We start from the raw sequence: 25817 nt of genomic DNA on the forward strand, positions 1-25817 counted from the left end.
ATGGCCTATGTCCTGTTAGGAAATGGAAAAATCATTTGAAATGAAAAATATTCCCAAACCACCTACAAGGAGTTCGGCGGTAGAGAGGAGGCTGCGGCGTTTGCAGGACAGGTCTCACACACAACCCATCACCAGCGAGGAGGTGGTCATTGCAGCTACGTAAGTCCTGTGCATGTGTTGGCTCCGCTTTCAAATCTGGGAATAAGCTCCATATCTGTGGTGCTTATAACTTCGTAGTGAGGAAAACATTTATTGCTAAGGGCCTTGAGAGCCACAGGGGAAACTATATTGAAATTCCTTTTCAAATGTAGAGGGACCGGTAAAGCATAACTTGTATGAACTATAATTTGGCAGAAAGTTTAGGAACCTGAATTAGGTAAACAAGATTACTCATAGCATTGTTTCGCAACCCAAATGAAAAAGATAGCTCGTGCAGAGGGAAATCTGCACCATTTCTTATGGAATGTGTATGTATTGGGGAAAAGTTTTTGCACTCTGAAATCTCAAAGGTACATTTTGGAAACGCTTTTCTGGCACTCTGGTCATATATGGTGATGTTTTCCTGCAAAATGGAAAATCATTCTGGGGGGGAAATTAATTAATGGTTGAATGAATGGATGTTCACCTAATGGTCGTCTGAAAGGTAGCTTACTTTATAGATTAACTTCAAGAGTCAGCCTGTTTGCTCCTTTTGGTTTTTAGTTCTTTCAGAGTATTTGGAATTATTTTGCAAATGTCACAGCAGATAACTCAGTTAATTAAAAATGATTGCTGTTTGGTTTTTTCCCGTTTTGTTTTGGTCTTTTCTGTAGTTAACACTTAATGTATTGCTTTTCTTAATGCTTTTTTCTTCTCTCTCCCTGTGAATTTTCCCTCCTTGGCAATTCTTTAAAGTGAAACTACCCCTGCTTCACGTTCTGTGAATACCCACACAGTAGTGACAAGAGTACCTAGTCCCACTGTAGTTAAGAGCACTGTACAACCTACCAGGTACTGGGGGGGTAAACATGCATGTAACATGGAGCACAAGATTCCTCAATAGCAGATGCATCTTTAAAGTCTTGAATGCCTTTTCAATGTGTCAAGTCAATACTTGTTTTGAGAATATTTAAACCGTTCGTCAACTTCATTTATGTTTGCATGATAAAGCCATGCAGCTTTTATTTTGTCAAGCGTCTGTTCTCAGAACCCTTCTAACCACACTTAACCTGTTGTAGAAGTAAATTCTTCTGAAAGAAAGTAATTTGCATGTGAGCAAACACAGCAGAACCCTCTTTGCTCTTGTAATTTTTTTTGTGTGGTAATGTCATCCTGAGATGAAAATAGCACAGCTGAGTGCTTGATTTCACAAGGAGTACACGTCCTTTGTCTGTCTCTACATGTATTTTTTTAGCTTGCAAAATTTAAGGAAATGTAAGAAATTGCACCACCTATAGGTAACGTTGCAGAATACTGTTTGCCTGTTCTGAATGAAAGAATTTTAGTGGAGACCGAGACAGAAAAATAAAATAATTAGAGAAAACTATTTATTCTTAAATGTTGAAGAAAAATGTTGAACAATAAAATCTTTTATGGTAAAAAGTGAATAAAATACATTATAGTAGAGACAAATGCTGTTTCAGCTTTTATGAATGAATATGTCTGCCTTCAGCATTGGTCAGTCTTCAAAATCAATGGACTGTGTTTCAAATCTAATTTTTGTTGTTGATTTTTCCCAGATAATTCAAAACAAAAGACAGCCTGAATTCTGTTCCACTTCAGATTAGAAGAGTCATTGCAATTTATTCTGACTTAAAAGCAGCACTAACTTGGAGTTTAAGTCTGTCTTTTAAATGTATTTATCATATATGGTCCACAAATTGCTTTCAAGAAACTTGAACTTTATATTGCACTGTGGGACCTTAAAGGCATCTTAAATGTCTCTCCATAGCTCTGTACTCTATATAAAGAGATTTGTCTGTAAAATCTCTCTTCAATCTCGAGTTCCCTCTTAAAAAAAATGTGTCCTAATCAAATGAATTCATGAATGAAAATGTAACTTTTTTAAATCTTCAGCTGTTGAATTAGAATTCATCGTGCCAATGTTGAACCACTGCATACCCACTTAGGCTGCTATATTACATTGGCTATTGTGCTTCACGTGCAGATCTTCTGCTTCTATCAGGCTGAGATTTTAAAACTGCACAACAGCTTCTTCAACACTAATTTCCAGTTCTGCTTCTTCAGCTTGCAGGCATCAGCACACCAAAAAATTTTAGCTAAAGAGGAGATAAGAGCAGCCAAAGAGGCAATGGGGCAAGATCAATCTGAGGAACCAGATTCTTCGACCTTAAGTTTGGCAGAAAAGATGGCTTTGTTTAACAAACTGTCTCAACCAGTATCCAGGGCCATCTCCACAAGGAATCGGGGAGATATGAGGCACAGGAGAATGAATGCTCGTTACCAGACTCAGCCAGTCACTCTTGGAGAAGTTGAGCAGGTAAGTGCCATCATAGCTCTTTTGTATTTCATTTCATTGGAGGAAACAGCTTCATTGTTAGATACCATTAAAGGCTGGCCTTTCCTTTGCTCGGGGCTATACACAGAGAAAAAGGGTTGTCAGGAAGCGGCCTTCTGACATTGAGGAACAGCATTCCCTATAGTGTTCAAATTTTTTGGTATGGTTTTCTTCTTTTCTTAAGTAATTTGAGATTATATTGACTTCCTGCCTAGTGCAGGTTGTTCTTTTCACAGTGTGTGTCACTTCCACCAGAATATTACATGTTGTCTAAAAGTAAATTCCTAATCAAAGGGGTAAAAACTGAGACGCACATAATTTTGCTTTAGGTCTATTTTCAGGGCATTTTGGAGCTTTATCATGTGCAATTTTCAGGCTCTTTCCTGAAAGCACAACATATTTCCATTGCTTGTAAGGACATAGTCTGTCATTTTCCTCTGGGAGGAGGCATTGATTTTTATCTGTATTTTTTCCCTAAAAGCAGAATATTTTTGAAATTCAGGAAGTCAAAGAGAAATTTTTTAACGTGTGCAGTGAAATTTGGCTTCCTGTCCTGGAATACTTCATCTAATTGGAACTGCAAAGGAATGCCTTTTTAGTAAAGCCTAAGCTTAAAATGGCCCAGAAGTGGTCTTTTAGATCTCTTCACAATCGCAGAAACAGCAGTCCCTTTGCATTACTGCTTTAAAAGAAATCACTTTAACAGTGAAGCACAACTCCTGTGCATGTCATATTTCTGGGTATTTGGATAAATGTGAGTGTTAGAGAGTTCCTACCCTTTTCTTTCTACACGCTGCATTAATGATTATATGTTTTCCATATTTTATAATAACAGGATGGTGAGAAAGCAAGATTTCTCTAAACATATTGGTGCAAAGCTGTACAGATTATAATTATACTTTATGCCCAGTTCGTTTGCACATGAAGTAGTAATAAATGCTTGACAGATTTATTTAAGCAAAATTTCCAAACCATACACAGTCCTTTTTCCATTCACTCTCCACGTGCCAATCACTGTCACAGCATGGCCTCTTTAATGATTGTGTCACTAACTTGTTTGGGGGCCAGTGAGGTGGTGAACAGAAAAGGGCTGAAGCAGACGGGGAAGAAGTGACAGACGCATTACTTTGTCAGACTTACAGAGCAAACAAGGTTTTCAAGCAAGAAAAATCAGAGGAAGCATGTTGCGTCATCTTTCTGAACCTAGGAAATTAAATCAGAGTTGACTCTGAAGCAAGCTCAGTGGGAGTGTATTTTCAAAAAGACTGTCCATAGTGAGCTGTTCATTGGAGTGTTGGGGGATTTTGAGATGCAGGTATATTTTTTCTAGGAAGAAGCAAAAGAAAGCTATCAAAATAGATAACTAGAGGTTATGTTCCCAGAATGCATACTTGAAAATGAAAATATCTTGTAATTAAAACTGAATTCACTTTTCTGATCTCTAAATTTCTAATTCTGATAGATGCAATGGAAAAAAAATAAACTGGTAACTATTTTCTTAATCTTGCTTTGGTCTCTGAGCTAACATTGTCTTTGCTTTCCAGTTTGCTTAATGAATGACTGTTGTCCATGTTTTATGGAATCTGCATGCACATTTAAGGTTCTGAGCTGATTTCCTCCTACTGGTGTGATCTTGTCTGTCCTTTTGCACACTGTTCACTAGCTGTGCAGTTTAAGAATACAACAAAAAAACCCTCTCCAGATGTGTATGAAGCATGTTTGTCACTCTCTTTCATAGCTTTTGTCTCCTTTGGAGAAGATAAAGGAAAGCTCTACATTTCAGAAAAAAACATGCACCTTAACTGCATCTAGGAAAATTTTACAAAATTATTATGTTAGAAGAGTAAAAAAGATAATTGTTCTACCATGGGGACTGGCAGAATAAATTTGGAAGTATTTTAATATGCTTCTTGGGCTCACATACTTTGCTTGTGACAGCCAATGTTTATATTTGAAAAAGTCCTGCGTGAAGGTGATTTATGTGGCAGGAGCATCAGGAATGTGTGCCCTGGGTTAGGACAGCACGGAACGGTCTCTCCCTGGTGCTGAGCAGTCAGCAGAGCTGGGAGCTGCAGAGCTGTGCCAAAGCTAATGAGTCCTGCTGAGATGCAGAGTTGATTAGCCTGGGCACATGGCACGTCATCCGGCATCTGGAACCTGAACTAATTCCTTCCCCCACTGCTGCAGGTCCTGAGCTCTGACACGAAGTTGTGTTGCACGTTCCACTCACACCCCTTGCTACTAACGATGTTGCTGTTCACATGCAGTTGTTTTTTCCCTGTGTGGGATAACCCATCTGCAGACTAATGACAGGGGCATTGTTGCTTTCCTTACCTGTTCTAGTCTGTACTGATAAAGTGCTATATTTACATGAAAACATACCTTTGATGAACTGATATGATTAGGCTGGTTTTTGGAATTGGTAATTTCAGAGCTTGTAAGCTCAATTTGGGTTTTTTAGTTTTGGGGTGTTTTTTTTGGTTTTTCCCTTCGTAGGTACAAAATGAAAGCGGAAAGATCGCTCCCCTGTCATCTGCAGTCGCAACGTCGATTTCAGCAATGGCCTCTGCCCTTGCTCCATTGTACGGGGACCTGCCCAGGAAGACAGGGACTGATGGAAGTGTGAGTGCTCCCACGAGGTTCCACCCTGCAGCAGAAAACTTGGACTCGTCAGGAAAACACACACACAAGTCAGAACAATGGCAGCCCTCAATGGAAGCGCTAGAAAACAGAAGAGCATCAAAGAAACATGAAGAGGAAAGAAAGAGGTTTCTAGCACATGAAGCTAGTGAAATTAAAAAGTACAGCTCCTTTGAGGAAGAAACCCCACATCCTGTTCCTGAAAAAACAGGAGACCATCATAAGGAGACAACATACAGCTTCCTGAGGAAGGGTAGCTTGGAACTGTTTAGTTCACAAGCACTTTTTCAGCCTCTGGAACAGAAGGAAATCGATACTGGCATGAAAGGTAAATGGGAAGACAACAAAGGCCAGTCCTTTGAAGAAAAGATGGATTTGGAAAGTGTTATGGAAAGCAAGACTTGGCAAAGAGGTGTGGTAATTGCTGTTGGTGTGGTCTCATTCAACAAATGGTGTTTCAAGGTTTATCAAGGCTGGTTATGTTTCCTTTTTCTAACACTGCTAGAAGTAGAAAAATATCTGTGAAGTATTGAGTTTTACAAATAGAGCTTTTTATTTTTTATTCTTTCAATTTTTCAGTCTTTAGAGATGGCTCAGTTTTATTCAGATTTATTTACTTTGAAAGAGGTGGTATTTTTGCTGAAGCTAAGATTTAATTTTTTCTTTTTTTTGCTCTTGCCCCTGCCCTCCAAAATGCTGAGCAAACTAAACTTGTTGCTCTGGGTCAATTATCTGTCCTTAGTTTTTGCCTTACTGTGCATGTGTAGTTAGGAATTACCTACATATGTGCATACATAACTGGTAGTGGATAATTTTCAGATAATTAATTTTGCAAAACTAATATTTTCTCTTTAATGTGGTGATGAAATACAAACCAGGAAATTCTCAGAGCAATTACATTTTTATGTGTACAGCATAATATTAAACTTTAAAAATAAACTTGCCCATCTTTAAATAAAGTATTTTGGAAATAAACAGGGAATTTAGTGATTGCATAAGTCTTTCTCTTCTGCTGAATTTAGAAGGATGTCGTGTTACTTTTCTGTTTTGTTGCGATGGGTGACAGGATCACAGTGCCCTGTAGCACTAAAAGCATTTTTGTGTTCATCCTGTGAAGTTAATTTATTTTGAATGTAATTGTCTTCACACAGGCCTAGAGAGGGAGGTACAGTTCTGCCTGTATTCCTCTAAGCAGTATCCATTCTACCCAATTAGCCTTTGATGACTGCAGGGGAAGTGGAGACTGGGATATAATAGGAGCAAGTCATATATCAGAGGGCTGTTGTGCTTATAGCATTGCAAAAAGAAGAATGAAGATCACTTATATTTCTTTAAAGATAATTGTAATGCTGCATTTATCTTTCATCGAGGCAGTTTTTTCCTGTGCTTTAATTGCTGCTTGAAAAAACAAACCCAAAAGAGCCCCCAACACCCCCCTAGAGAATAATACCTCAGTTAATCTATTAAATGTCCTAGTATGCTAGTTTAAGTTTTGTCTGGTTCTCTTCCCCTGCTCTTTGTTCCCTGTAACTTTCATCTGTTCATTTTCCTGTTGGTGTGATGATGGGAGCAGCAGTTCCTGCCTCATCCATATGAAGTTCAGAATTGTGTATTGAACATGATATTCTGTGGCTTCATGTGAATATCAGTCACATATGGCTAGTCCCTGCAGCAAGTAATACTGCACAATTAATCTTTGTGCTCTAGCTCATCCAGGAGTTTCTCCCTGTTGGAGTAGTATGTGATGTGAATGTTTAAAATACAGATTTGCTTCTTCAGTGTTAGTAATGTGAAGTGTCTTTGAGAATAGAACTAATTCAGCACTTCTCTTTTGAATGGGCAGACCACGCTGAGCCTTCTTCTGAACTCACCAGCACATCAGCCATGAGGACAGTTTCACAGTCAGCATCCTGTAGACTGCAGGAGCTCTCTGAACAATTGGAAGGCAAATTTTATAAGAATTCCTGTGAGATGTTTTCCATGGGAGAGAGCAAAGCACAAACAGCTGAGGATGTTCTTGATAATTCCAGCAAGACAATGTCAATTAAGGAAAGGTACTTAAATTCCTCTTTTTTTTTCTTTTTTTTTTTTTTTTTAATGATCCCTATAAATGCAGTCGTTGTATTGATGATGGTATAAAAAGAAGCTTTAAAACTGTTTCTAAAAAAGCTAGATAGTGATTATTAGGATTTGTTATCACTAACAGCAGAAACATGCAGCTAATCTGCCTGACGTGCTTTTAAAGCAGATGATAGTGAAGGAGAATTACCATTTAAGAGGACATAATAACCTGATTTTGGAAGAGCCACCTGAATAATCAGTGAATATTTCATAAAATTAAAGTTGTAAAATGCACATGTTCTAATTACATTTATACTTATATACTCAATATACTTCTCCAGGTTCTGCTTTCACGTACAACAGGTATAATGTGATTCTGGTTTATTTTAATAACCATTTCTTGTTGGTCTACAGGAGTCCCTTAAATAAGCTGAGTAGAGGGAATCACACATAGAGTCTCTGATACTGCCCCACTACCTCAGAAGTACATGGTTGCCATTTTGACTTCTTGGAACTTATTCTAGGGATTTTAAAAGGATAGAAAGTTGGACAGGTTTATAGAAGTACTAGAAATACTTTTTGCTGCCCAAGACCATTCTGATCTGAAACAAAATGTTAAGTCCTGCAATTGTGCAGAGAGTGGGAGTTTCAGGATTGAAGTGCCAATAGCTGCTGTAGTACTTGTAAAAGTTTTTCTAACTTTGTTAAAACTTTTGAGAGTATAAATTCAGTCCCAAACTGGTAGCAGTCCAGTGAGTAGAATGATGATTATTTGACCTATCTTTACTTCAGGTTTTCTGCAGTGAAAGCAGAACCAATAAATGAAAATAGCTGCCTGATTACACTTTAACTGTGTAAAAGTATTCCCTCACTCACTGAGGGGAGTGTGATATTAGACATTCTGAACCTTTTTTTTTTCCTTTTAAACGTGATTCCAAAGTCTGCTTCTTAAATTCATATGTTTCTAGGAGGTATGTGAGTCATTTACAGAGTATCCCCGCTCCTTGTCAACCCCTTTACACAAGAGAGTGCAGGGGCAGCTCCAGCAGCTGTGCAGCCCCTTCTGAAGGTTGTACTTACCTTTTTCAGTTTACTGTTGTTTTGTTTAAAGCAAATCTCATCCCCCTCTCCATCCCCCTCCTGTAAATATGTCAATTGTCTTGGCAGATGAGGTTTAAGACCAATAACTTCTGGTTTCTAGGTGGTAAATGATCTACCATCCCTGATCCTAGTGGGGAAAAAGAGGTCAGAGGGAAGGGAAGATCCACGTTTTAGCAGCTGTTTCTGTCCTAGCTTTAATGCCTCAGCTGAGTGGATCTCTTGAGGAACTGAAGCCTGTCAGTCACACAATCAGGAACCACTTTCGTTAGGACTCCGAGACTGTCTATTCAGTCCCAGAGCTGAAAGAAAAAAACCAAAAAAAACCCCTGCTGTCTTGTCAGGAATTTGTATACCCTGATTCCACAGACATCTGCAAATGACTGAGCTAGTATCAAATGTTTTAGCCTTCCGAAGTACCACAGTAGTCTGCTTCTTGTCCCAGAATTAAAAGACCACAACCAGTAAGTTTCTTTTGCTTGGCTGTAATTGATGCCAAGTATTTATAAACATCAAAGAACATTTCTGCTAAAGATTAACTGTTACACTTTGATTTTTTTTTTTTCTTTTACATTCACTAACTTCATCTTCCCATCCAGTGGATTTTTCTGGCTGTGTCAGACATTCTTTCACCTTATGGAAGAACAACTTTTCCACACATGCAATAGTATTCGGGCAGGATGCATGAAAGCTGGTCTGGATGAAAGTGATTTTCCACAAAGGCTTGCTTCACTGAACTAATACTATCCTTGTAGAGTGAGTGTATGGCTGGCGTTTGCAGAATTACCTATATTATACAGAAGAATGAAAGTCAGGATTATTTTAAGGAGGAAAGACACCTATACTCTCTTCTCCTGTCTTTGTGCATTTATGGAGACCAAAGGCCATCCTGTCAGCTCCGCTGTAGATGTCAGCTGTATGTCATGATCACCATTTAAAAAAGCTACATCTGATTAGTTTCTGCCGAACCTCTTACCATCATTCTCACCTTCTCAGGAAGAATCTAGCCTAAACTTAGATTTTAACCTTTTTTGATGTATGGATGCCTGAGCAATATTTTCTTATGCAGTCTGGTCCCCACTATATTGAATTTATGCACTCTTTTAACAGCCAACTTCCTTTCTGTAGTTACATCTCTCATACTGCCCTCCAGAATTTATGATTTATCCAAAAAGAACTGGTCAAGTGCAGCCAAGGGAGAATGTGTGAAAACCAAGCCTATGTCAAGTTTATTCTAGCTCAAGGAGATGACTAGCAACTAAGATACTAAAATATTGCCGCTGAAGAAAGATGTGTCATTTTGGACATCTTTTGCCAGGATTTTTGCCAAGGCCTCTCATGCAATTCTTTTTGTTTAGGCAAAACCATTGTTCAGATCTTGTTTCTGTTTCCCTTCAGCATCCACTATCCAGCATTTTGCCTTCTGCTCTGAAAGCTTTAGCTTTGAGGCCACCCTGACACCTCTGGGATGAGGATCATTCTATCTTGATGTCTTGAGATAGTCTATCTCATTAGCAGGTGAAAGAAGGATGCAGAGCAAGCTGTCAAAGATGGGCAGACACACTGAAAGCTCTTTTCTTTCAAGAAAAAAGTAGAGCTTATTTTCTTCGTATTGGAAAAGGAGCTTTTGGAGGCAAAAGCAGTGTGTCTAAACTGTAAAAGTGACTAATGAATGATTATTCATTATTTATAAATAAGTGGAAAGCTAGAGGTGTTTAATTAAACTAGTAAGCAGCAGACCTTAAACAAATCTGAGGGTTAGACCTAATATTTGCCTTATTTTCTAAGACTTTCCAAAGAATCAGCTGGTATGCACTGCTGAGCTAGTGGGCTTGCTTTTAGGAACCAGTTCAGTAGTTCTTGCATCTTTATTCATACAGAAGGGGTCCTGCATTGTTGCTGAGTCAGGGCAGGCTGACTTCATTACCACTTCCATTGTTTGAAAGAAATGCTTGGCTTTAGATTTTACACAGCAGTGAAGTTTTTATTGGCATACAGAGCATACATGTTTCTTTTAAGTGGTGACTTCATTGCTCAAAACAGACAAATGTGTGTTCTTGCTTGTAGGAGTCAGTTGTTTCATTGCACATACCAGTGAAGAATGGAGGGCTGATATGCAACCATCCTTATGGCAGAGAAGAAAACAAAATCTCCAAAGACATAGTATTCTCAGAATTATAGATTTTTCTCTCCCTGATCAAGCAGGCTATTTGGGTCAAAGGTCTAGAGCAAATACCTGCGATAATGTTAGCTTAAAAAACAACAACAACAACAACAAAAAACAACTAACAAAAAAACCCCCACTTTTTTTGCCTTCTACACTGAGTAGCTGTAAACATTTTTAAAAACCCAGCTTAGGCCAAAGATGACCGATATGCCTTCCACCTTTCAATTATCACAGATCATTTCTAAGCAAAACTGACTTGAGAGAACATAGCTACTGAAGATAATTCATTTCATGATGGCAATTCAGTCCCATCTTGGTCTCCTCCACAGTTTCACACATGCATGGATGCACTCCAGAAGATTAATTCTGGGCAGTGAAATCTTGTGTCCTTTCTGCAAACAGTGACCATGACCTCAGCTCCTTATTGTGAGTCCTCCTCACCCCTACTCATCCCGTGCCGTGAGGTATGAAGCAACCAGGCACTGTGAAGCCTGCCAGCACCGCCTGCCTGGGCAGGAAGAGAGGAAATAACTGCTTTCTTGAATACTAACATTCTTACTGCCATTGTATTCTGTAGATTTACTGTTCTCTGCATTCTTAGTTTTTCTCAAGTCACTGCCTTAGGCCTGATTGATCATCCCCAAATGGGTCATGGTAGTAGCATTGTTGTACCCCCTGGATTTTTGCAGGAAGCAGCTGCCTGAAACTTGGCTTCTGCCTAGACTTCTTTGGTTCTACCCTTTCTTTCTCAGAGTTTCCAGACAAGATTTGGTGTGAAGGTAACAATAATCACATCTCTGAAAAAGAATTTCCATATCTTCTGGTCAGAAACAGTTTAACTACTGAACCTGTTCAACTGTTTATAGGGTTAAGGGTTTTGTATAATTCTTACTGAAATGCCGTAGATTTGGGGAAGGTATGTCATAAGACTTAATTCAGTTAAAATTATTTAGTAGATCAATGCAACTGTTTGCACAAGTGCTGCAGATACACATTTTATGGATTACTAAGAATGATTTCTGAAAGGTAGAAAACTCATATAAATGTTTATTTCTGAGGAAGGTAAACTGAAGATCATCATGCCTGTATAGACCTCATATTCCTGACTGACTTCCCCTATCTCCAAAACTAGCCACCTCGGGGTTTAAATGGACAAATATAATTCTAGCAAAGTGAATCTACATGTTGTCCCCCCTGCAGCCAGTCAGCCCTTTGTACTATATTCAGAATTTTGCTCAAGATTAGGAGAAAGCACTTTGAAAAGATCACACTTACTGAGATCAGTTGTAATCCACATTTTAAATATAAGGCCTCCTTTAAACAAGTTGAATCTTGCTGATAGATTTCACAGCTGTAGGGTAGTTAGCACCAGGTTATTAGTGCAGTGGTGCTGCTGGTTTGTGTCACAGCAATGCCTGGGCTAAGCAAGGGGATACAAGGTCATCCCAGGGAGTCTGGTAAGTAACCTCAGCCCCTGGAGTTGTAATGAGGGCAGTAACTGCAGAGTTGTCCTTTGATGTGCCTGATGAGACCTAATTGGTGTGTGCCTGCTGAACAGACCTCTTTCTTCTTGGGCTTTAAAGAAAATAATTTTTAAAGTATTTTTTAATGAGTGCAATGAAGACCAAAGTAGTATACGTATTCTTATCTTTGGACATCTACAGGATAAGGATTCATAGCCAAGCTATTCATCTGCTGTGTCTTAGTGACAGAATGGAGAAGAAAAGGGTAGTTATTAATATGACCTTTTTATGCAACTACTTGAGGACAATCTGTGTTGTGCCTTGGTCTCCTTTGACTGTATTGACAATTTCCACTGATGATACAAATTAACTGTAGAGTCTGTCTCAGGTTTGTCTGTGTTTTGACAGATGATTGCCATTCAACATGTACAGTATAAGGCTCGGTGTTTGTTTGTGAGCTTTGTATATGTATATGAAATGCAAATAACGTAGTTAATGCTAGAAAACCTAATTTCAGATTATCTTGAATGCAGCATCAGTGAAACAATAAGGTTATCTTTTGAGGATAATGGCAAGTACAGAGTTTAAAGCTACCTCTTGGCATGCTTTTCCTTGTAGGTTGGCATTGCTGAAGAAGAGCGGTGAAGAAGATTGGAAGAGCAGGCTCAGCAAAAAGCAGGAGTATGCAAAAGTGCCTGTCGCTGATCGTAGTGTGCAGATGCAAGAAGTTGAGCAGCTGTTGAAGAAGGTAACTCTGTCCCTGTTTGGGAAAAACATCTTGCTTGAAATGCTTTTGCTTTTTGAAGCTGCATCCAACTAGACAGGCATGCCTAATATTAGCTGCTGGCTCCTGCTACTCTCTTTAAAGTTGTCAGGCTTGTTTAAAAGAAACAGTTCTCCCCACATGAGAGATTATTTAATGAGAATGTCTTCACTGTCCTGGGATATGTAATACTGATTACAGTGTCTCCACATCAGGAGATAATGAACTAGTAAGTGGGTCTACAAGGCTTCTTCAGCATGTACAGTTACAATGATTTAAGCCCTTTCTCTTGCCCCTCTTCCCTGTCCCCCTTTCATTCTCCCACATTGAAATTGCCTTGGTACTTAGTTCAGATGTTTTCTTATGTATGGGTGAATTTGTAGAAATGTCACATTCCTAACGCTGTGTTATCTTTGTGCATACACTGGGTTTTTGATCAGTAATTTTGAATCCTAGAGCCACTGAGGGAATGCAGGTACTGGATCATTCATGAGCCATTTGGCTTTTGGTTATCTTGCACGATCTTTGCTGTTTGTGAATAGCCAGAACTGGCACAACCAAGATTTTATCTGTCTTACAACAGATAGTGAATAGAGAGGGAGATGGGTAGAAAGGTGTAGAGGGAGATCCACATTGTTACCACACTCTGATTACATCTATACAAGAGTAAGTCAGGTTGCCCAGCAAGAGTAGATCTGTAAATTGGAATAATTACCACTGAGGACCTGCTAACCATGCCATACTTGCTTGTTTTGGTTCAGTGAAATTTCATTTCAGACTAAATTTAACTTGGTCCTGTGGCTGACTGTCTTTAGCAGCAGCGGTGTTACATGGGGATCTTGGAGTACACTTCAGGGCTTGGTTTCATGCAAAAGTCTGTGCATTGTGCAGTGTGAACCAAAGTGCAGAAAGAAGGAGGAGTGGGAGATTTGCTTCAAAATGGATTGTCTCCTGGCTCAAAGTACAGGACCAATGTACTTGTTTCCCTTCTCAGTCAGGTGAAACAGGCTGACTCAAAAGCCTTTAGTTTCTGAAGGAATACTTCACAGGGGACAGGTGAAAATAAAATTTGTGTTACAAAATTTACTAGTGGGGACATTAATCTTTGGATCCAATTATTTAGTTGTGAAAATGCTGCTTCTACTAAATAGTATAGGCAAACAGTAAAAAGTCTCCTGTTCCATCAGCGCATTCCAAGGACAGAGTTTCTCATTATTGAGGATAAATCTGAGCCTGAACATGTGAGTCATCAATCGTGTTAACTGGACAGAAAAGAATAAAGCTGATTTTTGCAGTTTGGTTTATGGGGTTTGTTTTGGTTTTGCCCTGTGGACTTGCTCAAAAATCCAACTGCTAGTTCGAAAGACGTCCTAAAGCAAAATAGTTCCAGGGAGGAAAGCAAAATTGTGGTCACATTTGTAACATGCTAGTCTCCAAAATTACAGCTGTTGAGATCAGATAACAAATGTGCTCCAGCTAAAGACAATAGGGTTGAGAAAAAGCTTTGAACAGCTGCCAAGGTTTAGAGACAAACCCTTTGTTCTCTCTTCTCACCCCTCAGCACCCGTATCCTCCCTGCTGCGTTACCATGCGCAGCAGCTTCACTCGGCAAGCACGAGTCAGGCTTTTAAAGCAAGTAAGGGAGCATGAAGTGCTTGAGGGATACAAGCTTTGAAGTGACAGTGCTATCAGGGGGAGTTTCTGTGACACTGGGTCACCCACTCTGATTCTAGTTCATATCAGCTCTTGGCTATTTAGAGCCTAAATCAAAGGATTTTCATGTCTACTGATGGATGAGAACGGGTGTGTAAGATACACAATTCCATGAACTATTTTGATGTTTGGGATGCTGATTCATTATGTGATACATGAGAAATACGTAAACCTTTACGAAGGTGACCACACTACTTACAAGACACCATGTCAGCTGCCCTTAAATCTAGAAATACTGGTTTTGATAAGTAATCAGTGTGGTGGCTGTTATCCTTTGAGGACCACTGTGCTATTGAAGTCTGTAGGAGTTTGAGACTCTGGTGTACTTGAGAATTTTAAGTGTTTTCTGTTGCTGGATTACAGTAAAAATGCAGGAATTGTATTGATTACTGAAGTTTGAGCTAGTTGGACAATTTCCACTCATGGCAGTCATGCATCAACAGCAAGGGTGTGTAAACTTCTGTCATGCCCTGCTGGTTCAAAACAATGCCTGATGGTTTTAGTTGCAGCATGGCGCTCCTATTAATCACACCTTTTTAGGGGGTTTTGTGTGTCTGTGTGTGTCTCTCTCTTAGAAGGTTACCTATATTTTTCTGGAGATTCGATTATTGAAGCATTGCTGCAGAAATTAGAAGTTATTAGAGTACTTTGGATTTCATATAAACTACAAAAGTGGAAAGATTCATACTCCTAAAAAAATACCTACATTAAATAGTGCTGTTTGATCTCTTCTAGTCAAAATGCTTCTGCGTGGTGTCTACATGGTGAGATACTTATCCAAATGTGTTATACTCATTTGTATGTAGACTAAACTGTTGAAAAACTCCATAAAATTCATGGAAAAGCTGACAGAGCAACCTCAAACAGGGGAAAAAAAAAAAAAAAAAAAAAAAAAAAAAAAGAGAGAGACTAAGGAATTAACTCAAGCAGACACAGATGAGGGGGAAAATTGAGATTTACTTGGAGGTCCAGCATCTGTTTTGATGATTGCTGCACACAGGAGGAAAATTTTTTGGAAGCTGTGAGACTTCTTAAATTATTTATATATATGGTAAAACATATTTGGACAATTCAAAGAATAGCCCTAACGTCAGGGGAGCAACTGTACACTGATGAATGTCTTACTGGAAAAAAAAAAAATCTCTTTTCTTTGGGAAAAATATTTTGGATTTAATATCTTTGTTTTCATCATCTTAGGCTGAATGGAACATTTATAGTTTGTTGGATTTCTTCATGAGTAGAAAAATTAATTAATTTCAAAATCTTTCCATAATATCAAAATAGAAAGATTTACTGGAATGATAATTTCTATTTTATTGTGAGCCATTTTTAACAGAGTCCCTGATTAAAGTGATTACCAGCTGCATTGTGTTGCATTAAAGCAGTGACTGACATTTGAAACACTTACATTATGTTTAAATTGCAACTCAGCATTGGTGTTAAAGGCTAGGGCTGAACAGACATTTCAAGATTACTCAGAGATGACGTGTAAAAAATCATAGAGAGGGTAAGCCCTTGAAAAGTGGCATTTAGGCAAAATATTAGTCTTTTGCTGTGGTAATAGTTTTATCCATTTCATATATGGCATCCACCAAGTGCTTGTATCACATTCTCATCAAAGCTGAAACTAATTATTAGGCTTTATTTTGAGCCCCTCAAAAAAGCTGCATTTATTCATCCTCTGTGCCATGTTCCATATTTGCTTTAACCTACAGAAAGGGACAAGAATTAACAATGGTAAAGCCATGTCTAATCAGCTTTGGGTAAGCCCAGCTCTGGGACAGGGTTTATTTGTAGGCTGTGTTTAGAAAGGTGAACTCACCTTCGCTGAGTACTTCGGGCTTACCAAATCCTTCCAGATGGCTTTTGAGTCTCCCAGTTTCAGCAAGCATTCTTTCCTTTTATCCAGAAAATAGATGACTTGCTGTTTAGCAGGGTCTGGTTAAACTTGGAACAGAATTATTCACATTGTGGTTGACATGGTTCATCAATTTAATGATGCATGAAAACAGAGACATATAAAGATTATCAGCATACTGAAAAGTGTAGCTTCCAGCTGTGCTGCTTTGTTCTGTGTTGGGTTGTAGTGATATTGTTTCTAACTTGGATAATTCCTCCATGGAATTGCTTTGGTAAACATGCTGTTGTACTATGACAACATTTTTGATCTCTGCTTTCCAACATGGAAAACATTTCAAGAAGATCAAAAGATTTAGTAAGAAATAAGGGAAAGAGGAGCCATTTCTCCCCCATTTCCATTTCTGGTAGTCCAGTTCTTCTCTAATTTCTTTGCTCTGCTTCTGTCCTTGTCATAGGAACCTGTATATGCTACTACTTACTCTCCTGTTATACCTGCTCTCCATAAATTTCATCCTTTTCTACCTATTAATCAGGTGAGCAAAAGTCTGCACAATTTAAATGCTCAACAATTTCAAGTAAGCACATTTTAACAGTGTTTTTTAATGTACGAAATTAATAATCCTCTTAAGTGATTGACCAGCTCAGTAACTGTAGCTTTAAAGAAACAATGTTATGCCACTCTCCTGTGTACTCTTCTTCAATATACATTCTGCTACTATTTCTCTTATGGTTGCTTTTCTAAAAAGTCTCTATCTGTTTTATACTGTACAGGTGAGAAAGTAAAGGAAGGAAACATTACTGCATTTATTTTAGTACTGAAAACTTCTAAGTTGCTAAAAGGAGTGTATAAAAGGAGTAGTATGTAACTACACAGCATTTGTTTTAGAACAAAATGCTGTGTACCCTGACCTCCCTTTAAGCAATGTGCATGTTCAATGTGAGACATAACATCATCTAATTTACTGACTGTAAAAAAACTGCTTTTTTTGAGAGGTGACTTTCCCATAGTGCTTTTCCCTAGTTCCTGTATAAAGGATTTTTGCCTTGGCATGTCCTGCTTCTGTTCTCTGACTATCCCATCTTCCTGCTTCTCTCTCTTTCTTCCTTTAAGGTCTGTAGTACTAGTTTGAAAGAATCAAGCTCTCTGATTTCTGATGACCGTCATCCTTGGAGATGGAAGGTGAAATGCTATATAAACTTTCTATTTAATTTTTGGAGGGAGGAGTGAGACAGAAAATTACACTCAGGTCGATGAGGCAGATTCCTAAAGCAGCTTGTGGCAGTAGAGTTAACTGTGTTTGCTTGGGAATAGAGTGCTGCTGCTGTTACAGTGAATGTTAGAGAAGCTTCATGTGAAGTGTTCCTCAGCATCATGTCTGTACCTCTGCAATTCCATCATAGACATTTTGAAGAATTAATAGATAATGAGAAATATAAACTTTCCACAGCCAGAGCAACATAACAAAGTTGTCTTTGAACAGTGGAATACTAGACCTTGATCTGAGCAAACTGTTCCTGGTTCCCATGATCGGAGGTAAAAAATGCAGAGGCAGAAGTGGTCAAAAAAACAAGCTGCAGAAAACCACAAGCAAACAAGGAGAGCTGTCTGGAAAGTGTCAACAGATCTATGCATATCAAATTTTGCTGTATTACACTTCCTTGTCCCTTGCCTCCCAGCTCACAGTTGTGGTTCCTGTACTACAAGGAATCCATTGGGTTCTTCATTCCCACAGCCTGTGTTGCATGCAGGGAGCTTTCTGACCAGCATGGGTAACACCAGTGAGCTCAAGGAGCAGATACTCACTGCTGGGTTGAGGATGATGATTGCATCCTGGATATATTATAAACATTTAGACAACTGATATTTACCTTTTTCACATTCACTTACACAGCTGTTTTTGAATATGAGGTTTTTTTAATTAAACATTAAATTTTGGACTGAAAATTTTTTTAGTAACTGAAATGTGTTAGTGTTGCCTCTTTCCTATAAGCTCTGGATTTAATATAGCTTATTTACTTCAGATTACCTATTCATTTTCTTGTGGCAGAGTTCTCCAGCTTTATGTATGTAGAAGATAACAATATAATCCAACTTAATAATAATACTCCAGTAATGACAGGAGGTCCTTTAATGAGCTGTTCATTCCATCTGTCTTAAAAGGTGAACAGCAAAAAAGGTTTCCATTGACTCTGGTGAGCTACATCCTGTTCTCTTAGCAAGCTGCTTCCTTCTAGCACAGTGTCAAGGTACATGCAGAATTGTTTGGTTTTTTTTTTTTCTGTCACAGTTAATCACTTTTTTATGTGCACCAAACATGAGTTGAGTGTCTTCTGTGTTCCTCAAACCAGTTCTGAACGTTTGCATTGGAGATTTCTTTCCATATTCTTTTATAACAAGGCCCACATAAAGTTGCAGAGGAAAACAACACTGAGACTTTTTACCATACTTGAATGTTCAACTGCTGGATTCTCCTTATGCTTTTTTGTCTTAAGAGCTTAAATTAGGGAAGGTACTTGTATTGAAAAACAAATAGATACTTTTTGAGTCCTTCTTTTATGCAATTTATAGCATGGGTCTTAAATAGAACCCTCTTTCGAAAAACAGATGGGTTTTTGTATTCATTCTTGGTTCAGACTCCCCCAGGTAGGGGCAGCCTTTATCTTCTACACAGAAAACCATGGATTATCTTATTTATTGTATTTAAAAAAACAAAGACAAAACAAATAAACAAACAAAACAAAGCAAACAGCACACCAACATGTTAACAGACCACTCTTTCTCAGATCTTGTCACCTAAAAGACATGCTGCTTGGACTGCAAAATTGTAGGGTACAAGGTGGAGCATTGCCTAGATGTGGCTCCTTCCTTAGCATGAGCAGGGGAGTTCCTGCCACATCCTCAAGAAGTGTGTTGCAGTGCTAGAAAAGACCAATATCATCATCCAACCTAGCCAAGCAGTGGGAGAAAGTAATCCCTGTTTCTTACTGTTCTTGCATTGAGTCTATAAATCCTTCCCAGACTAAAATCAGGATCTTTTAGAAAAACACACGGTTTTAATTCTAAACTGTCAGCCTACAGAAAATTCTTGGCAATATTAAGTAATTTTTCATATGATGTTATTCTTGCTGTGTTAAATGGAACTCTTAACCCTTTCTTCAGTGAAAATACATACTTATCTGATATAATCTGAGGTAGATTTTTTTTTTTTTTTAATATTTCATCCCTTTCCTGAAACCTCTCAAAATTGTCAGCATTCTGGGTAGAAGCATGGACTCTGGAAATGGATGAGTTATTCCAGTCCAGATTATCTGTTCAGAACAACTTTCCATGGGAGTTTTTGTTTCTTTCTTTCTCTGTCCTCCTTATGGACTGGGTTGGGATTTTTCTTGTCCTTTTTCAAATAACATTTCTCTTAAAAGCCTGTTTTACCAGACTTTTCTGATTCTCTTTTTTTTTTTTTTTTTTTTTTTTTTTTTCCCACCCAACCATCTATGTGATTATCTCTTCTTTATCTTCGTCATTCTTCTGTATGTGGGTGTCATCATTAGGGTCTTCTCAGGGGATGAGACTACATCCTTTGTTTTCCATGTTCCTGAAAACATTTTGATCGAATTTGGGATGAATCAGATCACTACGTGGCTCTTTCCTGTTTAAAAATAATTATTCAGTCAGTTAACCAGTGTACAGCCTGTAAGCTGCTCTGATATTTTTATATTGCTCAAAAAACCTTGCCTCAGAATGTAATCTGTGATTAACTCAAATAGACTAAAGAAATCAGAGGTAACTGTGTTAATATATTTAATCATACTTGAGCTCATCAAACTTACCATTTTGATTAAACCTGTTTTCCATAATGCCACATGGAATGGCATTAATTACACGCCAGTAATTTGATTCTTCATTGATTGTCTTTGCAGCAGTCTTTCCATGCGTGTCTGGAAGAACCCACAGCTTGTGTGACCTGTTCCTACATGCTTTAGTTTTACTTCTAAATATTGTCCACATCTGAGCTTTTATCCTATTTATTTTCCCATTTTCAAAAGCCTTTTTTAAAATTAATTCTTGTGTTTTGGGGCATCTAATTTTCCAGCTATTTTGTCTAAGGTATCAGTGAACACATCCATCTATCGTACACAATAAATTTGAATATTTCATTGAAAGCAGCCACCTTTTTAATGAAAAAAATTGCATTGGAGCTGTTTTATTCCTAAGTTTTTATATGTTATTTTTATTTATTCTTGATATACTAATTTTTGATTTGACTCTTTTACAGTTGTAAATTTGAGGTTCTTCTTTTATATCATAATTTGGGTTTTCTAACTTAAAAATAAAATTTGGACTTAGAAGCTTCTTGAGTTTTAGCTTTCTTAACATATTTTCTTCCAGCTAGAATGTGCTTTGGTCAGTTAATTCCTCCACAAATGAATGCTCCATGTGGCAATTCTGGAAGCTGTCTAAACAGTTCTCAACTAGCAAGTGACTTTTCTCTGAAATTTCTTTTGACAGTTGCATTGGCTCATACTACCTTTTAACTATAGAAAAATTATTATTTATTTAATCATGGCATATACCTCTGTTTTTCAGCAGGACTGTTAAGGGAAATTAGGGAAATTAAGTTGCTTGGTGTCTATTTAGTTTATAATATTTTAGTTCATTAATAGATTAAGATAGGAGTCTTCATGCATTAGGAAGAGATCTAGTATGGAATTACTCTAAATTGTGTAACATATGCACTCAGTCTTTTTTTTTTTTTTTTTTTTTGGTTAGGAACTCCAAAGATGTTTTGCCCAACAGAACAGCTTGAAATCTTCCATTAAAAAAAAAAAAAAAAAAAAAAAAAAAAGTTTGTTTGTTTCTCTTGTCCAACAGCTGTTTTCTTTTATGCTTTGACACAGTTTCAGAATTACTGACAATCTCTGGCAGTTCATGTGTGTAGTGATTAACACACATACTTTCTAGGTCTGTATCTTCAGAATTTTCAGTAGCCCTGTAGACTCTGAAGCTTCAGGTATTTGCTGGAGACAAAATCCAAAATTAAAACTCCTGTAAGTTTAAAAACCCCAAACCAAATCCATATGATTTTACTGTTTCTGCCTCTCACTTCCTTACTATGCCTCTCAGCATCCTTACTAAGTTAAAAGTATTTGTTTTGTGTATTAAATTTTACTTGTGTCTTCATTAATTTAGGTATTTATTAATTTCCTGCCCAGGTCTCCTTTAATATATTGTTGTGGTTTTTTCTACCAACTTTTCACCCCATTTCTGGTGAAATTTCACCCCATCTGCTGCCACTGGAATGGGTAGAGACTGGAAGAAATTAAAGAGACTTCTTCAGTGTTTTTCTTTAAAGTCTTCAGAGGCTTTGACAGATGGAGAAATTACACTGAATAGACTTGTATGTTGTTATTTCTATTGGACATTTCAGAGTTCTAGGGAAAAATCAGAGTTTTTAATCTTGATTATCCTGGCTTGCAGTCATATTGTCTGGCTGTCCAGCTCTCTTTCCTGATAAATTGAGAGGAAGTTTTATTGCAGAATACTGCAGAAATGTATGGAACAAGAGGAAAGCAGTGGAAGGCTTTCATGGTCCTAGTCCTTGTACAAACCATTTCTTGGCCTGTCTTCATTCTTCTGGCTGATGTCTACTGTTCCTGATAAATACTGAAAGCTACAGAGTCTATATTAGACTGTCCTCTGCAGTCACAATAGTTTTTATTAAAAATTACTTATTTATTTAGTCTTGATTGATTCTTAAGAAAACAAAAAATAAGAATATCTTCTTTCTGTCTTGAAAGGAGAAGAATGTTTATGTTCACAAGCTTGTACATACTTTTACATTTCCCTTCTGTGCTTCTCTGAGCTAGAGCGGTATTAAAACAAGATTTTCATTTGGTTTTTTCAATTCTAGCAGCTAGGTTATGAAGAAAAATGATGAATAGCATCAGCTTGGAAGTAATTCTAGAGTTTACAGTCCCATGCACTAAAAATGCTTCTATGTTTCATTTCTATGCAGTGTAATCCCTGAAATGTTGATAGTTTTTAAAGATAAGTATATTAAAGTAATTGTCCTTTGGCCCTCGCTACAGCAGATTTGTCCTGATTTAGGGCAAATTTGGGAGGAAACATCCGAATGGGGTCCCTCTGGGAAGCAAACCCAAATGGCCCCTCCCCCAGCTGGTCCAGGAAAGGATTTCCTTGGAGAAAAGTGGAAAAAACTTTATTTAACAAGCAAAGTGCCCACAAGCATAAAAAATGAATAGCATGAAACGACAAAACCTCTCGCCACTCTGAAGAGAGATGGCAAATTGAGAAAGTCCTCACTGTGGGTACAGCTCAGCTCACCCAGTCTCTTTTATCAGCCCTCTGGTGCTGGAAAATTCCATCCAGGGCTGGGTGGGCCACAGGTGTGAGATCCAGGTGCTCCTCTGGGTTTTCAGTCCAGAGCAGGTTTAAACAATCCCAAGAAAAAACACAATCCAGGGAACTTCTCTGCCTCAGCTAGCTAAAAACCAACTGAAAGCAAAGGGATATCTGTCCTGCTGTCTGTCCATGCTGCAGACAGCACAGTCCAGGAGCGGAACATGGAGGAGTCAGAGCACTTTCTGCAAACAAACTCTGTGCTTCTTTTCCCCCCTTCACTCTCAGAACCAATCTCAAAGGTACAGAACACAATACCCAACACAAACAGAAGAGATGATTGGGGATGGAGGCATCACAAAGTTACCCTAGGACAGTATGTCAATTTAGTTTCTTTCCTGCTGGAAATACCATCATCAATCCTTCCATGCGAGAAGGGCACTGAGACAGGGCACCTTCTGCTTCTAATCACTCCAGCTGTTGGGTGCCAGCCTCTAAAGCAAGAAAGGAAAGCTAAGGGTGACCTAGGGGAAAAAAAAAAAAAAAGAGAGAGAGTGGTAGAGACAATCACAGTCCTTGGGAAAATATTTAGTAGAGCAAGCTGACTTAAGAGCTAAAGTGAGCAGCCTCTGGAGAGGCTGCTAAGCTTGCCTGGAGAACTGAGTTACTGGAAGAGATTGATTAGGAATCATCAACTGAAGTTACACCACTTCTTTGTTTTCCCTGTGCCACCTGCAGATTTGCACACTTGAACACATCTGCTCATGGTCAGTAGTGATCTCACTTGTGTCATGTTTCACTAGTCATGGTTCAAAAGAGCAAGGCCTGGAAAATGATTTCAAACACAGAGTGAATAGTTTGCTTTGCGTAGAGGAATGTCATCTGCCCTGGCTGGTAGTCTCAAGGAAAGGTCAAAGAGCACAGACCAAAACCTTGTACTCAGGGTAATGGGACAGCAGGACAGTGAAGCATTGCAGGGTCACTAAGCTGGGTGTGTGACTTCACTTCAGTAGCTTTGTTCCCTGCTCCCTTCCCTCTGCAGGCAGTTGAAATGTTCATCCAGTCTTTAGCTATGTCTTTAGCAGGTTTTTTTTTAAAACATCTCTTCCTTTCTTTCCCCCAAAAAGCAAAGAATGGCAGATAACCAGGAGAGTCAAATGACCATTGAGGAGAGGAAACACCTGATTACAGCTCGAGAAGAAGCCTGGAAGTCCAAGGGTAAAGGAGCAGCCAATGATTCCACACAGTTCACTGTAGCTGGCCGAATGGTGAAAAAAGGTCAGTGATGAAATGATCCCAATATAAATAAGACACCTCTTATCTGTCTAGTCAAAATAAAGTCAAACTACAGCTATGCAGAAGCAGCATCTGTATTTAGCAAGAGGAAGACTGTTTATCTTCAACTGAATATCATGGTATCAAGCTGTTCACTTTAGTTTCTTGTGGGTGTGGTATTGGTCCATTTTGTTCTGCACTGTTGCATTACCATCCACTTATTACTGGACTTTGTCTGGCCGGTGGAAATCTATCACTTGAATAGGGATATATGTTTTGGTTTTCTTTCTAATACAACCCACAGGACATAGTTGGATTATTCTTTCTTATTTTTCCTTCCTTTGAAAACCCAGCTGCACTCTCTAGAGAATAGTTGTGAAATCGAGTTGTTTCTGTTGCAGGCATTTCCCCACCTCCCAGGATCACTGGGAATATTTAGCAAACAAGTATTGTTTTTATGGGTGCTGTCTTGGACAGCAGCTTGAAGTGTTATGTTTGGCTGAAGATTCCCTGGTTCTGCATAAAACCACAGAGTAGAAATGACAAGGGAGCAATGTTGGCTTTTTTGGGATCTCTTGAATTCAGTCACTGTTCCCAGATCTAATCATTCTTCTAAAGTGGACAGGAGTCTCTGAAGGCTGTACATGGTAGGAATGCAGTTCTTCATGCAGCATGCCTGGGAAGATGATAGCTTTAGGAAGAAGGCACCTAAACTGATCTCTCGTGCTTAATGAATACTAGGGTTTGAGTTGTTACAAAGACTTGTTTATTAAACACAACAGCAATACACCTTGAATTACATTACAACCATTAAAAAAAAAATCATTATAAGACAAGGGCAGTACTGCAACAGAAGTAACTGCTTGCAATCCAAGCTGCAATCTGTTGGCAGACAATCAGATAAAGGGTATTAGGAATTGCCTCTGTTAGTAAGGTATTTTAGCTGCTGCTTACATTTTACATGGTTTTGCTGCTAGAAATCACGGTCACTATTTAAAGAGTAATGCTTTTTGGAGGGTCACCAAGAAAACTGTTTAGTTGTCCACAGACGTGCTGTGAGGGTTTTTTGTTTTTTTTTTTTTTTTGCGCAAATAGATTGGTCTTTGGAAAGGAAAAGAAGGTGGTAGCAATTGCTCTCCTTAATGAGAAAAAATACATCTTGATAGGATCTCTTTAGGTGCTATGATCATTCTTTTGAAGAAGTAAGGTAATGCAATGACAGTGAAATCAATAAAAATAGTCCAAGTGGCATTTTAGTTAGATGTGTACTGGTTTATATCCTGAAAGAATAAATTATCCTTATGAGTTTTTAATTCAAGAGATTATGAGAAAGCAATGCAAAATAACATATTTGTCATATGCATGTGCACAGATGCTCTATTTTAATTATTTTAGTTGCTTCTTATGGCTGAAAATTATTCAGTCCTATTTGGAAGGTGATCCTTCCCTAAGCAGTTCGTAGTGGGGTCTTACAGATTATGTGCTGGTAGAGCTGCTTAAGAGCTGTGTCCTCTTGAGTGTGTCTTGAGGAAGGCTTTACCCATTGACTTAGAACCTGCTGGAATTTTGAGTCTCTTCGGCAGCAGGGAAAAAACTGGCTTGTGGAAAAGCTATCTAGTTAAATTCCAAATTTAAATTGTTTAACTTCCAAGTTTAACAGCACAATTAACGTTGCTAGGACTTGCAGTAAAGATAGTGGAAACATGTTTAGTGTATGTTCTCCCAGAACAATATTGGTTCAATCTGATCAAAATAACTAAAGGCTTAAACTTATATGCCTCAGTAATTAGTAAACTATGGCTAAGTGGAAAATAGATAATAGAGAAAAGCGTAGATATCTGTTTCCCCATTTACTGAAAGTCTAGTCTAAAAAAGGGCGTGAAGAGGTGGTGGGAGGTGGAGGTGCCTAGCTAGATCATGGT

General features: G+C 38.3%; 1 protein-coding gene across 16 annotated transcripts in view; it reads left to right on the top strand.

The window, feature by feature from the left end:
• Positions 1-25817, top strand: part of SVIL (supervillin) — a 101009-nt gene that overhangs the window by 58299 nt on the left and 16893 nt on the right. For 5 of the 16 annotated variants that reach the window (XM_040088159.2, XM_040088167.2, XM_040088191.2 and 2 more), the window contains 10 exons: positions 20-159; positions 895-990; positions 2227-2479; positions 3960-3983; positions 4994-5549; positions 6981-7191; positions 12545-12674; positions 16718-16795; positions 17374-17442; positions 23748-23898. In XM_040088159.2, coding sequence (XP_039944093.1) covers positions 20-159; positions 895-990; positions 2227-2479; positions 3960-3983; positions 4994-5549; positions 6981-7191; positions 12545-12674; positions 16718-16795; positions 17374-17442; positions 23748-23898 — 1708 coding nt within the window. The remainder of the gene's footprint in view (positions 1-19; positions 160-894; positions 991-2226; positions 2480-3959; positions 3984-4993; positions 5550-6980; positions 7192-12544; positions 12675-16717; positions 16796-17373; positions 17443-23747; positions 23899-25817) is intronic. The other 11 variants (XM_040088200.2, XM_040088248.2, XM_040088210.2 and 8 more) reach the window with 8 other exon arrangements.

The sequence above is a fragment of the Hirundo rustica genome, chromosome 1, assembly GCF_015227805.2.
Source record: "Hirundo rustica isolate bHirRus1 chromosome 1, bHirRus1.pri.v3, whole genome shotgun sequence".
NCBI lineage: Eukaryota > Metazoa > Chordata > Aves > Passeriformes > Hirundinidae > Hirundo > Hirundo rustica.